The sequence below is a fragment of the Protomyctophum bolini genome (assembly GCF_963924005.1).
Source record: "Protomyctophum bolini genome assembly, chromosome: 9".
NCBI classification, from domain to species: Eukaryota; Metazoa; Chordata; class Actinopteri; order Myctophiformes; family Myctophidae; genus Protomyctophum; species Protomyctophum bolini.
The window spans coordinates 1,027,003-1,044,824 of record NC_137870.1 but is presented as its reverse complement, the minus strand read 5'-3'; the positions used below and the strand labels follow the sequence as shown (position 1 = coordinate 1,044,824).

Here is a 17,822-nt window from a genome sequence, read left to right as displayed (position 1 = left end):
CCTCGTACAAGGTTTCTTCGACTATGCATGCACCTCCTGGTACCACAGCATCCAAAGGCCCTTAAAACAAGGCTCCTGACTTCCCAAAACAAACTGGTCAGGCTACTATACTTGGCCTCACTCCCCTCACCCCCCTCACCCCTGCCCACTTTGACAGGCTAGAACAGTCAACAGTACAGCATCTTGCAATAGAGCACCGAAGTCTGACGTCAATTTCAGTAGAGGGTGTCAGTCCCCAGGTTCATGTATTCTTTTTAGTTGCATTCAAATCCCCATAGGGGTATTTTAGATCGCTTCATATAAGAACTGTGTTTGAAAAATAAACCGATCATCTCTGCCTTTCTGTCAGGGGGAGTGGCTGTGTGTCGTTAATTATGTCCATTAATATTTGATACAGCCAGTTTCTGGAGAAAATGGAATTAATGTAGCCGCAAAAGTCTTGAAACTACATATGAAGGCAATGTCGCTGCTAATATACGTCACGCCTAGCTGTCAACACATTGCGTTCCTGAGATTCCTCGTTGACGTAAGCTCAGCTGGTGGTGACTTGACTCGTACTATAACCACGAAACATTAAATATCAATAAAATAAAAATAAAAATAAACGTAATTAATTATGTTGTGCGCATAGGTGTGCGACAGGCAGATGCAGCCACCCGCCTACCCGGAAATGTAGTCTCTGGGTTATTTGACTCGTTTCTAACGCTTATTTTGTTATACTCTTTGGGTATATTTGTACATTTCCACCTTCAGTCGAGGCTTCATATCCATACGAGTGAAAAGGCTGGGGTGGTCGGTTTATTTTTCAAACGCAGTTCTTATAATGAAGAGATCTAAAATCCCCCCTATGGGGATTATAATGCAAATACAAAATACATGAACCTGTGGACTGACGCTGACGACCTCTACCGACAGTGACGTCAGGACTTTGGTGCTCTATGGGTCTAGTCCACAAGATTCGATACAGCACCAAGATACCTGCATGTACCCGGCTAAATACTTCCTTAATGTCAACCAAATCCACACCCACAACACCAGAGTTCAACAAACCATGTGCAACCCAGATTCGGCACAAACAACGGACTAAATTAATTTTGCTCCTATGCCATCACAATGTAGAATGTCCTACCAACACCAACAGTCATTAAGACATGCAAATCCCTTGACTCCTGCTCTCAAAGGGCACCTGCGGACGGCTGCAATTCGAAACTGGCCCACTTTCCGCACACATTTTTGAAATAAATCTTCCTCCTAGTATAATCATAGTAGGCCTACCTGATGGGTAATAAAACACTCCATCTTTAAAGGAGCATTAAGATTTGGGTGCCGTGGAAAAAAAAACCCGGTCCGCCTCCCGGGAACAAGATGTGCACATGCACGCTCTACAGTGGGTGCTTAATGTAAACCGCTCTGGATTCAGAGCGTCTACACGCTCTACAGTGGGTGCTTAATGTAAACCGCTCTGGATTCAGAGCGTCTACTAAATGCCTAAAAAGGCCCGCCACCGCTCGATTGGCAGAAGGCTCTATCCTGATTGGATGAAGGCTGGGCCACCCAGCCAAAAACTAAGTTTGTTGACCCCAAGGGTTAACTGCAGGGGACAGGGAGGAACTCATTATATGGTCAGCACACTCTATAGTAGGGATTATCACAAGAAAACAAAAAAGAGGTGATATTTGAATTAAGTGAAATCACTGAATATACCTTTAATAGAATAAACACTGTCTTCAAATGCAGTGAAATATTTGAATAGCTGAACCAGCAACATGTCAGCCTATACGGCCTTCATCAGCCTATGTTTATATTTAAGACGAGTAAAATATCAACATTTTGTGACATTTTCTTCAAAAGATCAGGACTAAAAATAAATCCTTAAAACACCAAGTTTAAATATGAATCCTCCTCTTATTGCATTAATTCCATTTTCCATTACAAGCCACAATCCATGTTCGATTAAATTCCATTCAAAGTAGCTTTGTTGGCATGAGAAAACACACCCATGCATTGACAAGGAAACACACGCTTGCACACACACACACACACACACACACACACACACACACACACACACACACACACACACACACACACACACACACACACCCCCAAACAGTGTTGTTTTTGGCAGCACGTTTAGATTTTAGTTTGAGTCTTGTCGTCTCTTCAATAGTTTTCATTTAGTTTCAGGCACATTTTAGTCACCTGGAATGTTTTAGTGTTAGTCTAGTTTTAGTCGACTGAATCTACAGTTGATTTAGTCGACTAAAATGTATTTTGGTGGGCCTTGATGCCGTTGTATAATGGCTGTTTTCACACTTGCTGAAAATAGCAGATCTACAAGCTCGCAACGCGTTGTGAGCACGCAACAAAGTGTAAAATGACTCATACTGGATCTCTTGTCCACTAGTCCCTTACTAACAGTTTAGTCTAGTTTATATTTGTTGACGAAATTGTCAATATATTTAGTCTTAGTTTTAGTCACCGTAGCTTAGTTTTAATTTAGTTTCCATTTAGTTTTCGTCAGTGGAAAGTCGACGGACATTTTCCGTCGTAGTTTTCACTGAAACCCAAAGCAAGTTTAAAACTATGACCTAAAATACCTATTACTATTATTACTATTATTATTATTATTACTATTACCATTATTATTATTAATACCTATTGGGAGAAATACAACAATGCGCAACCACCCTAAAGACTACCATCTGTACCCAGTAGACCTACTACTGTATGTAAACAATGGAATACAACCACCCTAAAGACTACCATCTGTACCCAGTAGACCTACTACTGTATGTAAACAATGGAATACAACCACCCTAAAGACTACCATCTGTACCCAGTAGACCTACTACTGTATGTAAACAATGGAATACAACCACCCTAAAGACTACCATCTGTACCCAGTAGACCTACTGTATGTAAACAATGGAATACAACCACCCTAAAGACTACCATCTGTACCCAGTAGACCTACTGCTGTATGTAAACAATGGAATACAACCAGGGTACCCAGGGTGAGGGTAGGCTGGTGACCAGGGTACCCAGGGTGAGGGTAGGCTGGTGACCAGGGTACCCAGGGTGAGGGTAGGCTGGTGACCAGGGTACCCAGGGTGAGGGTAGCAGATGGCTGGTGACCAGGGTACCCAGGGTGAGGGTAGGCTGGTGACCAGGGTACCCAGGGTGAGGGTAGGCTGGTGACCAGGGTACCCAGGGTGAGGGTAGGCTGGTGACCAGGGTACCCAGGGTGAGGGTAGCAGATGGCTGGTGACCAGGGTACCCGGGGTGAGGGTAGCAGATGGATGGTGACCAGGGTACCCAGGGTGAGGGTAGCAGATGGATGGTGACCAGGGTACCCAGGGTGAGGGTAGGCTGGTGACCAGGGTACCCAGGGTGAGGGTAACAGATGGCTGGTGACCAGGCTACCCAGGGTGAGGGTAGGCTGGTGACCAGGGTACCCAGGGTGAGGGTAGGCTGGTGACCAGGGTACCCAGGGTGAGGGTAGCAGATGGCTGGTGACCAGGGTACCCGGGGTGAGGGTAGCAGATGGATGGTGACCAGGGTACCCAGGGTGAGGGTAGGCTGGTGATCAGGGTACCCAGGGTGAGGGTAGGCTGGTGACCAGGGTACCCAGGGTGAGGGTAGCAGATGGCTGGTGACCAGGGTACCCAGGGTGAGGGTAGCAGATGGCTGGTGACCAGGGTACCCAGGGTGAGGGTAGGCTGGTGACCAGGGTACCCAGGGTGAGGGTAGGCTGGTGACCAGGGTACCCAGGGTGAGGGTAGGCTGGTGACCAGGGTACCCAGGGTGAGGGTAACAGATGGCTGGTTATGGTTTCAGAAATTATTCCAGAGCTCTATAACATGTGTAGCTGCTTATGAACGCTAGACATTTACAATGTACTTTTATACGTCAATATTGTAACAAGAACATTACAGAAACAACTGATCCAATTTGTTTTTTTTAATGAAATAGAATACATGGAAAAAGTAATAAAAAACATGGCCTCCTCACACATTAGAAGGACAATATCAGTCACCATGAAGCAGAGACGTGTGTTTCCAACCAGTCTAACGTTCATTAGAAGGACAATATCAGTCACCAGAAGCAGAGACGTGTGTTTCCAACCAGTCTAACGTTCATTAGAAGGACAATATCAGTCACCAGAAGCAGAGACGTGTGTTTCCAACCAGTCTAACGTTCATTAGAAGGACAATATCAGTCACCAGAAGCAGAGACGTGTGTTTTCAACCAGTCTAACGTTCATTAGAAGGACAATATCAGTCACCAGAAGCAGAGACGTGTGTTTTCAACCAGTCTAACGTTCATTAGAAGGACAATATCAGTCACCAGAAGCAGAGACGTGTGTTTCCAACCAGTCTAACGTTCATTAGAAGGACAATATCAGTCACCAGAAGCAGAGACGTGTGTTTCCAACCAGTCTAACGTTCATTAGAAGGACAATATCAGTCACCAGAAGCAGAGACGTGTGTTTCCAACCAGTCTAACGTTCATTAGAAGGACAATATCAGTCACCAGAAGCAGAGACGTGTTTCCAACCAGTCTAACGTTCATTAGAAGGACAATATCAGTCACCAGAAGCAGAGACGTGTGTTTTCAACCAGTCTAACGTTCATTAGAAGGACAATATCAGTCACCAGAAGCAGAGACGTGTGTTTTCAACCAGTCTAACGTTCATTAGAAGGACAATATCAGTCACCAGAAGCAGAGACGTGTGTTTCCAACCAGTCTAAGGTTCATTAGAAGGACAATATCAGTCACCAGAAGCAGAGACGTGTTTCCAACCAGTCTAACGTTCATTAGAGTTGGAAAAGCGACTGAAAAAGTCTCTCCTGCCGACAAGCTCCCGTCGCTTGCCGTGGATATCGCCGTGCCGACTGGTCGGAAACCCGTGGATGAAGAAGAGAGCATGTTGGGTGGCCGACCTGGGGAGGCGTGGCTGTCTGCGTGGTCGTTATGAGAGGGTCAATACACCTGGGGAGGCGTGGCTGTCTGCGTGGTCGTTATGAGAGGGTCAATACACCTGGGGAGGCGTGGCTGTCTGCGTGGTCGTTATGAGAGGGTCAATACACCTGGGGAGGCGTGGCTGTCTGCATGGCTGTCTGCGTGGTCTTTATGAGAGGGTCAATACACCTGGGGAGGCGTGGCTGTCTGCGTGGTCGTTATGAGAGGGTCAATATACACCTGGGGAGGCGTGCCTGTCTGCGTGGCTGTCTGCGTGGTGGTGACTCCACTGTAGAGTGGATCTCTAGTCTGCTCGTCATGTTGTACAGAAGGTCTGTCTGGACCATATTCTCACTTCCTGAACCAATCCATCAACTCCAATTAAGATCCAATTAAACTCTAAATCAACTCCAAATCAACTCCAAATCAACTCCAAAGCAAAACTATAGCGGATAAAATAAATGCCGTGTGTGTTTTGTTTCGGTCTCGGTGAAGCTTGCGCGCGGCTGCAACTTGCAGCGTCGGCAAAGCGTTTGGGGTTTGAGTTAAAAACGTTCGCTCTGAAAGAATATATATTCAAAGATTTACTCCACTTTCATGATCTTACAAAAAAATAGCAGATCTACAAGCTTGTAGCGCGGCGTGCTATGAGCTTGTAGATCGGCTTTTTTTCAATAGTTATGTATGTATTTAGTATGACATGACTACATACTAACTAACATATATATCGCGGCACAAGGTGTGGCGCTACGAGCTTGTAGATCTGCTATTTTTCAATAGCTAAAGTATAACATAATTAATGCTTAAAACACCAAAAGGGGTTTCCTGCCCTGAATGGGTTAGAAACCAGGAAGTGACGCCTGGTGTTTTACACTTCAGAAACAAGCCCAAAAAAACAACTACACTTCAGAAACAAGCCCAAAATTAAACTACCCTCAACTATGGAGTATAATGGATATTTACAAGAGACTTTACAGGAAAACACAGCCAAAGTCGCTTACAATAAGCAGACCTGGCAACACCGCAAACCAGCGCTGCAGGCTAATTTGCATATGATCAAAAACCATGTTTCATTGGCCGGACCTCAACGCTCAATAGAAGGACAAGGTCTCTCTCTCTCTCTCTCTCTCTCTCTCTCCTCTCTCTCTCTCTCTCTCTCTGATCAGAGACGTTGTCTGTCCTAACAAAGACACACTGAGGAGGAGGAGTCATCAACCCTAAACCCAGGGTAGAGAGCTTCAGTGAATGTGTCCTGGAAGGTGTAAAGGTGTCTCAGTGAGTCAGAGGACACTTCATAGAAGGACAGAGTCCCTGCAGGGCAGTCTAGATACAATGCTACTCTGTAGCCAGGCCAACCGCTCTCATCCACTGCTCTGCTGTAGACAGAGGGATCAACAGGGAGGTGAGTCCTCCTACTATTGTGATAGACAGAGTAACTGACTCCACTACAGGACAGAATCCAGGAATGATCATTGAATCCAAGCCCACTATCCTCTCCTCTCCTGCTGATTGCTCTGTAAGCCCCTCCTATCAGAACCCCTCCCCTCCACTCTACCTCCCACAGGTAACGGCCTCCAGAAAGACCCTCTGAACACAGAATCTGATTCTCATCATCACTAAATCTATCAGGGTGGTCAGCGTATGGCTGAAGCTTCTTTGACCTTGTGACCTTCCTGTTGTCGTCAGACAGACAGAGTGTTCTGCTTGCTGTGTTTGGGTCCAGAGTGAGACGATGGGAATCTGATGAGAAAACAACACAGTAGAAAACATTAAATATTAAACTTATTTATACCTGTCTCACCCTCCTACACTGGGGTATTTTCTAAAACTAGACTAACACAAAAACATTTCAGATGACTAAAATATAACTAAAACTCAATTAAGTTTTATTCAAAGGTCTTTGACTAAACTAAATCTAAACGTTGCTGTTAAAATCAACACTGATACATTTAGCAGAAAACCAATTAACCCATTAAGACCTGAGACCAGATTCTACAAAATGTACTTTTCCGTTTTCTGAACTTGAGTAAATGTACTTAGTTACTTTCCACCACTGCACATGCCAGTAGCAACACATAGCAGACAGACAGACAGACAGACAGACAGACAGACAGACACTCACATTGTGTAGACAGACAGACAGACAGACAGACAGACAGACAGACAGACAGACAGACAGACAGACAGACAGACAGACAGACAGACAGACAGACAGACAGACAGACAGACAGGTACTCACATTGTGTAGGGAGTTGAGGATTAGTCCAGAGTTCTCCTCCATGTTTCACTCTGTAGGAAGTAGAACAACAATGCATCAATGTCTGACTGTCTAACACAACGTCTCTGACACTACAGTGTTTCTGCTACCATTATCTTCACCAGGGCAGGCAGCCTGACCGGACAAACTCACTGCCACCTGGCTTGGACCAGAGGACGTTAAAATACTTGTTGTATTTCTAAATTTTTGTTTTTTTATCCCACGATTTTGTAACCCAGTTTTCTTTTCACCCTGTGCCAATTATCTAATGTAATCCTGGGCGCTACACTTCCTCTGCCAACCTGGGGGGGGCAGCGGACTGACCTCATGCCTCCTTCTATGCATGAGGAGTCCAAGCTGCTTCTTTTCACCTGACAGATGGGAATTTCCCCGGCCGGACGTAGCGCGTGGAAGGGACACGTTATTCCGACCAGTTCCTTTCCCCGCCATCAGGCGCCCCGGCTGGCCAGGGGGAGGTAGTTTTAGAGACCAGGATTACTGCATGTTTTTGTGAGGGTACCTACCCTAGGGGACACGGGGAGAACATGCAAACTCCACACAGAAAGGCCCTTTCGCCAACCCCCGCCTCGGGTATGGGCACTGATGACGCGGAGGAGGGAACACGCCGCCAGTGCCCACAGCGTCCCCAGCGGGAATCGAACCCAGGACCTTCTAGCTGTGAGGCGACAGCACTACCAACTGTGCCACCGTGCCCCATGTATTTACATTTCTTGCCTGCTGGCCAGTACCATGTAAATGTATTTACATTTCTAATGTGATTTCTTCCCATGGTACTGGCCAGCAGGCTGTGGTCATACAACGATACACTGAGGACACTCAAATGGAAACTGTTATGAAATGACTGAGAGGGAACCTTCTGTGTTTTCTCCTGTTAGACCTGCTATTTGAGCTTGTAGATCTGATGTTTGAGCTTGTAGATCTGCTAATTGAGCTTGTAGATCTGCTTTATGAGTTCTCAGAATACTTAGGCATACTAGAGTTCATCCGGTTAATCACGTTTATTTTTATGACAAATTACAGTTTACATGTGAAGTATGCTACAATATCATCTTTTCATATAATTGTACGTTTCAATTAAAAGTATGTTCCTTACATCCAGCATTATTAATTTGTGTGTAAATATTAACTAAATCAATCAATTTAAAGTTGACTTGAGGGAGTAATGTTCAGATGTGCAGAGTGGGAAGTCGGTCACAATGGTTGTGAAAATCACACTCATGTGAAGTGAGGGGCGCTCTTATCATCGTACATCATGAATCATCTCATACTGGCCAATCAGAATGCTTGTTTCCTGTTCTCACAAATTGACGTCATACTTGGCAGACATTTGATCTAATGTCTCCTTTCATTGTCGATGGAAAATATGAGACGTGTGGGGACAAGATGACGTACATTTTTCCTTCATCGTCGATGACATTTAATGATTGTGTTGCGAACATTTTGTGGGGACAGAATCTGTATATAGGAGGGGCTAGCGCCCCTCAAAAATACATGTCATCATAATTATGATTCCAAACTCTAGTCTATGAGGTCATAGATTACCCTGGATTCCATATTTGGGCATGCCTCCACGCAACTCCATGTATGGGCATAAAAGGGACACATAGGCAGGCAGACAGACTGACTGACTGACTGACTGACTGACTGACAGACAGAGTCTACTCACTTGAGCGTTTTCAGTCCAGAGAAGTTCTCCAGTCCAGACACCGGCAAGACGTTGAAGGTCAAGTCTAATTCTCTCAGATGAGGATTCGATCTGAGAGCTGAGGCCAGAAGTTCACAGCTTCCCTCTGACAACCAGCAGTTCATCAGTCTAAATGAGAAATAAAACAGCACATGTTTGATTGTCTGCTATAAAAGACATTATTCTGGATAGAAGACAGTGAAGCTGATAACTGGTGATGTCACAGACACAAGAAGGACATCTGCTGGAGCAAAAGACAATACAATTATTTGTATTATCGGCTATTTTTTAAACATGTTGATGAATCTTGGACAATGCTAAAATGTTCTCTTAATGATTCATTACGTCAATTACGGCACTGGCCATAAGCCGGTTAACCCATTTAGGCCTGACCTCAAAATAATCTTTTAAATCCTCCAGTTTTCAGAAATAGCAGACCTACAAGCTCGTAGCGCACCACTCGATGGCGCGCTACGAGCTTGTAGATCTGCTATCTTTCAATAGCTAAATTATAAAACACCAAAAAGCCCAAAATGGGTTAAGGGGTCCCTAGCAGAACATATTTTCAGATGGGGGGTCCCTAGCAGAACATATTTTCAGATGGGGGGTTCCTAGCAGACCCCGAGGGGGTCCTCTGAGTTACTGCAGGGGGGTCACCAAATCTTCTTATAATAGAAGTGTGTTACTAGGATATCAACCTTATTCACACTGTACCAATAAAGCCTCACCACAATATGAATATAGTATATTATATTTAATAAATGTATCACATAATAAATAAAAAATATCTGACCGTAGAGTCTCCAGTCTACAATGTGGACTCCTCAGTGCGTCACACAGCAGGTCCATATTTGGCTCCAGGTGGTTGTAACTGATGTCCAGGTGTCTCAGATGGGACGGATTAGAACTGAGAGCTGAAGCCACAACTTCAATGTGTTTCTTCTTGAGGTCACTGCCAAAACCAACAAGTCTGTAATGACAGATTAAATGTAAAATCAGAGATGAACAAAACAGGTCAGACCAAGTTCACTGTCAAGGAAGTAAACTGAGATCAGCTATTTTCAAAAACATATTTAAGTAAAATAATTGACAATAATAAATTAACACAATGATGGTGTGGGGGTCACTGGCACACAATGTATTCAGATAGAGGTCTGTTACATGATAGATATTTATTCATACAAAGTCCTTGGTTTGAGAACCTCTGGTTTACATTAAACACTGCAGAATGAACTACCAAGGAGTCTTTTAACACATTTAGACCTGAGGCCGATTCTTAGAAAATGGCTTCTAAATCATCACAGTTTTCTGAAAAACCCTGTTTCTACAGTATGTTCAGTGCACTAGTTCTCAAACTATTTCATGTCAAGGACCCCCAGAATTATTATGTAATTGGCTGCGGACCCCCATCTGAAAATATGTTGTTCCAGGGACCCCCCAGAAGCAAAGATTTGAGTTAAAAATGTTTGCTCTGAAAGAACATTCAAAGATTTGCGCCACGTTTTCACAATTTAAAAGAAATAGCAGATCTACAAGCTTGTAGCGCAGCGTGCTATGAGCTTGTAGATCGGCTTTTTTTCAGAAGTTATGTATGTATGTAGTATGACCTACTAACTAATATATATCGTGGCACTAGGTGTGGCGCTACGAGCTTGTAGATCTGCTATTTTTCAATACTTAAGCTGTATAACATAATGCTTAAAACACCAAAAAGGGTTCCCGTCCGAAATGGGTTGATTTGTGATGATGCCACCTCTGTGTGCGTGCATGCGTGCGTCCGTCCATGCATGCGTGTGTACAGTACACATGTGTGTGTGTGTGTGTGTGTGTGTGTGTGTGTGTGTGTGTGTGAGTGTGTGCGTGCGTGCATGTGTGTGTGCGTGTGTGAGTGTGTGCGTGCGTGCGTCCATGCATGTGTACAGTACGCATGTGTGTGTGCATGTCTGTTTATTATTTGTATTAATTTGTAATGAATGAATGTAGTAGTTATAATCATTTTAAATATAGTATTTGTAATGAATGAATACAGTAGTAATATATGAGGGAATGGTGCTCAGTCATGTTGTTATTCACAGGACTACTGACCTGGCTGTTGTGCAGTTCCTCACAGCTGGGATCAGTCTCAGTCGCGCCCACTGGTCTGTGTTGTATTTGTCCAGGTCCAACTCCTCCAGAACCTCCTCTGACATCAGCAGCATGGAGGCCAGAGCTGAACACTGGGTCTCAGAGAGTCTCTTCCCTGATCTGCTCTCTGACTCCAGGTACTGTTGGATCCCCTGACTGACTGACGGGTCGTTCATCTCCATCAGACATTGGAATATGTTGATGCATCGGTCAGGAGAGAAGTTGTCGTCATTCATCTTCTTCAGGTTGTTGATGGCTCTCTGGATCTCCTCTGGACTGTTCTTTGTCTGACCCAGCAGACCTCCTAACCGACTCTGGTTGGACTGCAGTGAGAGACCATGAAGGAAGCGGACAAAGAGGTCCAGGTGGCCACTCTCACTCTTCAGGGATTTTTCCATGGCTCTCTCCAGGAAGTCATCCAGGGTCATTTCTTCTTCTCCTCCGAGGAATGTCTTCAGTACCTCCATGTTCTTCTGTGTGAAACAGTGGGACAGGTAGACTGCAGCCAGGAACTCCTGGATGCTCAGGTGAACAAAGCAGTAGACTGTTTTGTGGTAAGAAGCACCATCTACTATGAAGAATGATGTGCACATGCCTGACTTTAGCACGGCCTTGTTCACATCAAGACCACAGGCTTCCAGGTCTTTCTGGTAGAACAGGATCTGATCTTCGATCATTTGCTTAAATGCCAACTCGCCCAGCTTCAGAATGAACGGTCCTTCTGCCTTCATGAGCTCCTCTTTTATCTTTTTCGTCGTCTTATCTGATTCACCATACTTCTCCTCCATCTGCTTCGTCAGAGTCGTCAGGAATTCACAGTACATCTGAACCAGGGTCTCAGGGAGAGGGTCTTCCATGTTTCTGTGCTGCACAACAAAAGCAAGGATCCAACAGAAGACTGGGATTTCACACATAGTGGAGAGGATCTTTGATTTCTTGATGTGTGAGATGACTAAGCTGGTCATCGAGTTGGCCTTGTTCTCATCATTGAAGATCTTCATGAACCTCTTCTTGAAGTACTCCCTCTTCTGGTCATCTGTGATGAACCCTCTTATTTCTGTCATCCTGTCAATAAGGTCCAGTCGATCAGGGATCTGATCCACTGCTGCAGGCCGTGAGGTGATCCAGATGCGAGCGGAGGGAAGCAGTTCACCCTTGATCAGGTTTACAATCAGCTCCTCGACCGGCAGGGATTCCTCAACATTCGTGATGGAATCTTTCTCGAAATCCAACGGAAACCTGTTTTCATCGAGCCCATCAATCATGAACATGACTTTGCAGGGACAGGTTTTGTAGTCGTTTGACTCCTGCACTATTCTGAAGATGTCATTCAGTGCTTCTTCCGTAATCCCTCTGGTTTCCTTGACACATTCGTGAAGTAGCTTCGCCAGAGAAAAGCTTTCTCCTTCGAGAAGATTTAACTGGCGGAACGTCAATGGGAACACGAGATGGGGGTCTCGGGGGAAACGGTCCATGGTCCAGTCGTGAATAAATTTGTGTAAGAGGAAGGATTTTCCAATTCCTGCGACACCAACAGTGAGCACTACTCTTTCATTTATTCCAGAATTATACAATTCACAGAGTTGGATTGGTTCGTCCAGTCCTGCCCTGTTCATCTCCATCTGTCTGACCTCATGATACCTGTGCATGCTTGTGAAGCTGGTGTTTATGTTGTAGATCGGGACACAGACGTCTTCAAACTTCATCTTGGACTCATTGTCCAATTTTACACATAGATATGTGTTTTTCATCTTGTTCTGAAGCGTGCGTTCGTAGCCTGCTATTTTCACCAACAGATCTGTAATGAACAAAGCAACTCTTAAACAGCTTCAGGAGAAAGAGATCTGCCAGATCAAGCTCTACAAAACAATATAACATTTACCATTTCAATCAACCAGTCAGACAGCCAGACAGACAGACAACCAGTCAGCCAGTCAGTCAGTCAGACAGACAGACAGACAGTCAACCAGTCAGGGTTCTTAAAATCGTCTCAACATTAAGCTTAACATGTTTTTTTATCAATGTTGTTAAACTCTAAGTCTGGCTGAATTAACTGGAGAGCTTCTGATTCCCAGAAGGCCTCTCTACCATTCAGAGATATCACACACACACACACACACACACACACACACACACACACACTCACACACACACACACACACACACACACACACACACACACACACACACACACACACACACACACACACACACACACACACCTTACCTCTCAGTTTGGCTTCTCTCTCTCGTCTTGCCTTCTCTTCTCCTGTCAAAGCTGAAATGTGAGACAGTGATTGGTCAGAGTGGAGACACATCATCCCATTGGGTCCGCCTCCGTGCGTGTGTGTGTGTGTGTGTGTGTGTGTGTGTGTGTGTGTGCGCGCGCGCGTCTGTGCTTGTGCCTTGTGTGCGAGCGTGCGTGCGTCAGAAAACATAATTGTGTTTAGTGTTGTAGGGTTAAAAACCAACGTACCCTGCTTCCTCCTCCTCCTTTTCGGCCTTCCTCTTTCTGGGCTAGCGGGTCTCGGAGGAGGAGGGTGACCTGCAGACATAGGTTGTATAAATTAGAAGAGGAGGTGGTGACCTGGAGACAGAGGTTGTATAAATTAGAAGAGGAGGGGGTTGACCTGGAGACAGAGGTTGTATAAATTAGAAAAGGAGGAGGTGACCTGGAGACAGAGGTTGTATACATTAGAAGAGGAGGAGGTGACCTGGAGACAGAGGTTGTATAAATTAGAAGAGGAGGAGGTGACCTGGAGACAGAGGTTGTATAAATTAGAAGAGGAGGGGGTTGACCTGGAGACAGAGGTTGTATAAATTAGAAGAGGAGGTGACCTGGAGACAGAGGTTGTATAAATTAGAAGAGGAGGAGGTGACCTGGAGACAGAGGTTGTATACATTAGAAGAGGAGGAGGTGATCTGGAGACAGAGGTTGTATAAATTAGAAGAGGAGGGGGTGACCTGGAGACAGAGGTTGTATAAATTAGAAGAGGAGGAGGTTACCTGGAGACAGAGGTTGTATAAATTAGAAGAGGAGGAGGTGACCTGGAGACAGAGGTTGTATAAATTAGAAGAGGAGGAGGTGACCTGGAGACAGAGGTTGTATAAATTAGAAGAGGAGGAGGTGACCTGGAGACAGAGGTTGTATAAATTAGAAGAGGAGGAGGTTGACCTGGAAATTGCGACATTGCTAGTTACAATCTACAAGGGTGTTTTAATATAATATTAAGTTATAAACATAATAAACTATAAAATATCTATCCTCTCTTCACCTACCTGTTGGTGTGGCTTTTAACCTCTCCACTAGATCATTCTTGTCCATCTTTGTCAGAACATTCAGCATGATCTGAGTTTCTCTACCAGGGTAGTTCTGCGCGATCAGGTCCACTGTGTCTGTCCTCTTGGCGTTCTCCAGGACACTCTTTGTGAGCGGCTTGAGACCTTCAACATTTCCAGGATCTTCTAGATACCACTTGAACTCGTCAAACTCATCGTGAAGCAGCTGTTTCAGAGTGTCCAACATGCGCTGCCTAAGTGTCCCCATGGTGGATTCTGTTACAAACACATGATATTAACATGTCAGCTTCATTATTTGATGTGAAAAGAGTCAAAAGCCTGAACACAATAAGCTGTATAGTTGAAGTTACATGCATCAGGAAACACTTCTCATACCCAATTTCAGTTTAAGTTTGTACTCCCACCTTGCAGCTGTCATGTCATTTATGTACACAAACCTAAGGTGTACTGTGTGTGTGTGTGTGTGTGTGTGTGTGTGTGTGTGTGTGTGTGTGTGTGTGTGTGTGTGTGTGTACTGTAGGGGTGCGTTCGGATAGCGCACTGAGCACACTGCAATACAAACTCTCCCGCTCCCGGTGCACATATCCGAACTCACCCATATATAAATGTTACCGTTAGTCTTTTTGTCAGGGCGTTGTTGTGCTCAGCTACTACTAAAGGTCACGCCACCGCCACGCGCACAAACCTGTGGTACTGACGTGCTGTCCTGTAAATGACCTGCAGGCACAGTATAACGATTACTGGACAAAAAGTGCAGTTGGGGAAGGTGGATGTTGTGTGCGGGGCTGTAGCCTACTGCTCCCAGTGGAGTTATGGAAGGTGGATGTTGTGTGTGGGGCTGTAGCCTACTGCTCCCAGTGGAGTTATGGAAGGTGGATGTTGTGTGTGGGGCTGTAGCCTACTGCTCCCAGTGGAGTTATGGAAGGTAGATGTTGTGTGCGGGGCTGTAGCCTACTGCTCCCAGTGGAGTTATGGAAGGTGGATGTTGTGTGTGGGGCTGTAGCCTACTGCTCCCAGTGGAGTTATGGAAGGTGGATGTTGTGTGTGGGGCTGTAGCCTACTGCTCCCAGTGGAGTTATGGAAGGTGGATGTTTTGTGTGGGGCTGTAGCCTACTGCTCCCAGTGGAGTTATGGAAGGTGGATGTTGTGTGTGGGGCTGTAGCCTACTGCTCCCAGTGGAGTTATGGAAGGTGGATGTTGTGTGTGGGGCTGTAGCCTACTGCTCCCAGTGGAGTTATGGAAGGTGGATGTTGTGTGTGGGGCTGTAGCCTACTGCTCCCAGTGGAGTTATGGAAGGTGGGTGTTGTGTGTGGGGCTGTAGCCTACTGCTCCCAGTGGAGTTATGGAAGGTGGATGTTGTGTGTGGGGCTGTAGCCTACTGCTCCCAGTGGAGTTATGGAAGGTGGGTGTTGTGTGTGGGGCTGTAGCCTACTGCTCCCAGTGGAGTTATGGAAGGTGGATGTTGTGTGCGGGGCTGTAGCCTACTGCTCCCAGTGGAGTTATGGAAGGTGGATGTTGTGGGCGGGGCTGTAGCCTACTGCTCCCAGTGGAGTTATGGAAGGTGGATGTTGTGTGTGGGGCTGTAGCCTACTGCTCCCAGTGGACAGAAGTAGTATTAAACACATAAAAGTAGCCTGATTGTTGAGTTTTCCCCACAAACCCACTTTGAGAAGCACTGCAGTGCACACTGGTCTTACCTCAGTTATTGACTGTGGCGATGGTTTCCACCAATCACATGCCCTCTCTCTTTGGTTTCAATGGCTGTTCAAACCAATCATGATGCAGAACACTGGGGGATCAGAGAAGATAACAACTGCATTATACTCTTTTCCCGCCAATTAGAAGTAGGTACAGTACAAGCAAAAGTAAGAAATGTAATCTTTTCTCATTGGAAGGGGGGATACTTGTAAGAAATGTAATATTTTCCCATTGGAAGGGGATTACTTGTAAGAAATGTAATCTTTTCCCATTGGAAGGGGGGATACTTTAAATGTAAACGTTTTCACCAACATGCATGGAAATTGGTAAACACTGGTCTCATGTCCTGACTTACATAAACGTATCTTGGAGCCGTGACCTATACCCAACAGTAAAGGCTCATACATAGTCTGGATTTACGTGGTGAGGTGACCACCGAACTACAACATGACGTCACGAGCCGCCGTGAAGAGCAAACCACCGCCACCACTCCAGCCCTTCTCTCTGTTTTTACTCACCGCTCAACGTTATTTCAGCTCCGGTGGTCAGCTCACCACGGGAGCGGTGGTCACCTCACCACCGAAAAACCAGACAATGAATGGGCCTTTAGTCAGCCATTTCGATTTGTTTTGTTCTTTTCTTCTTCTACCTTCTCTAAAACACCCTGGACAACGCTCCACACGTCCCAGACTCTTCTCCCTTCTCTAAAACACCCTGGACAACGCTCCACGCGTCCCAGACTCTTCTCTCTTCTCTAAAACACCCTGGACAACGCTCCACACGTCCCAGACTCATCTCCCTTCTCTAAAACACCCTGGACAACGCTCCACACGTCCCAGACTCTTCTCTCTTCTCTAAAACACCCTGGACAACGCTCCACACGTCCCAGACTCTTCTCCCTTCTCTAAAACACCCTGGACAACGCTCCACACGTCCCAGACTCTTCTCCCTTCTCTAAAACACCCTGGACAACGCTCCACGCGTCCCAGACTCTTCTCTCTTCTCTAAAACACCCTGGACAACGCTCCACACGTCCCAGACTCATCTCCCTTCTCTAAAACACCCTGGACAACGCTCCACACGTCCCAGACTCATCTCCCTTCTCTAAAACACCCAGGACAACGCTCCACACACCCCAGGGTGTATAATGCCCACAAAGAACAAGATTCCTTTACAGGATCTCCTCACTGGTCAACAAAAACACCTTGAAGACGTTGACCTGAGATCAGATTCATACGAGGTTTCCACTGGACACACACTGGTCTGATTAACCCATTCTGACCTGAGATCAGATTCTAAAAATGTCAGACGCTCTTTGATTTTTCAAAAATAGCAGACCTACAAGCTCGTAGCGTGGTGGCGCGCTATGAGCTTGTAGATCTGCTATTTTTCAATAGCTAAAGCATAACATGATGCTATAACACCAAAATGGGTTCCCGTTCAGAATGGGTTAACAGGAGCCCTCGTACAAGGTTTCTTTGACTATGCATGCACCTCTTGGTACCACAGCACCTCAAAGGCCCTTAAAACAAGGCTCCAGACCTCCCAAAACAAACTGGTCAGGCTCCTACTTGGCCAACCGAAACCCACCGAACCCACCTCACCACCCGAACCCACCTCACCCCTGCCCACTTTGACAGGCTGGGATGGCTTTGGGTCGACGACAGAGTACAGCATCTTGCAATGGGTCTGGTCCACAAGATTCGATACACCACCAAGATACCCATGTACCTGTCTAGATACTTCCTTAATGTAAACGAAGTCCACACCCAC

At 45.7% G+C, this 17,822-nt stretch overlaps 2 protein-coding genes across 2 annotated transcripts in view; both read right to left on the bottom strand.

Moving 5' to 3' along the window:
* Positions 1 to 5,509: 5,509 nt before the first annotated feature.
* LOC308321242 (protein NLRC3-like) lies at positions 5,510 to 14,598 on the bottom strand (the record flags this gene model as incomplete). Its single annotated transcript, XM_080772082.1, has 8 exons — positions 5,510 to 6,705; positions 7,205 to 7,254; positions 8,910 to 9,056; positions 9,721 to 9,897; positions 11,013 to 12,849; positions 13,279 to 13,329; positions 13,528 to 13,596; positions 14,331 to 14,598. The coding sequence occupies 8 exons, from the start codon at positions 14,596 to 14,598 to the stop codon at positions 6,146 to 6,148; spliced, it is 3,159 nt and encodes a 1,052-aa protein (XP_080628208.1). The 3' UTR covers positions 5,510 to 6,145.
* Positions 14,599 to 16,048: 1,450 nt separating this feature from the next.
* LOC308320872 (alkaline phosphatase, tissue-nonspecific isozyme-like) overlaps positions 16,049 to 17,822 on the bottom strand; it is a 27,658-nt gene continuing 25,884 nt past the window's right edge. The window contains exon 7 of the mRNA XM_080771583.1: positions 16,049 to 16,140. Coding sequence (XP_080627709.1) covers positions 16,106 to 16,140 — 35 coding nt within the window. The 3' untranslated portion in view covers positions 16,049 to 16,105. The remainder of the gene's footprint in view (positions 16,141 to 17,822) is intronic.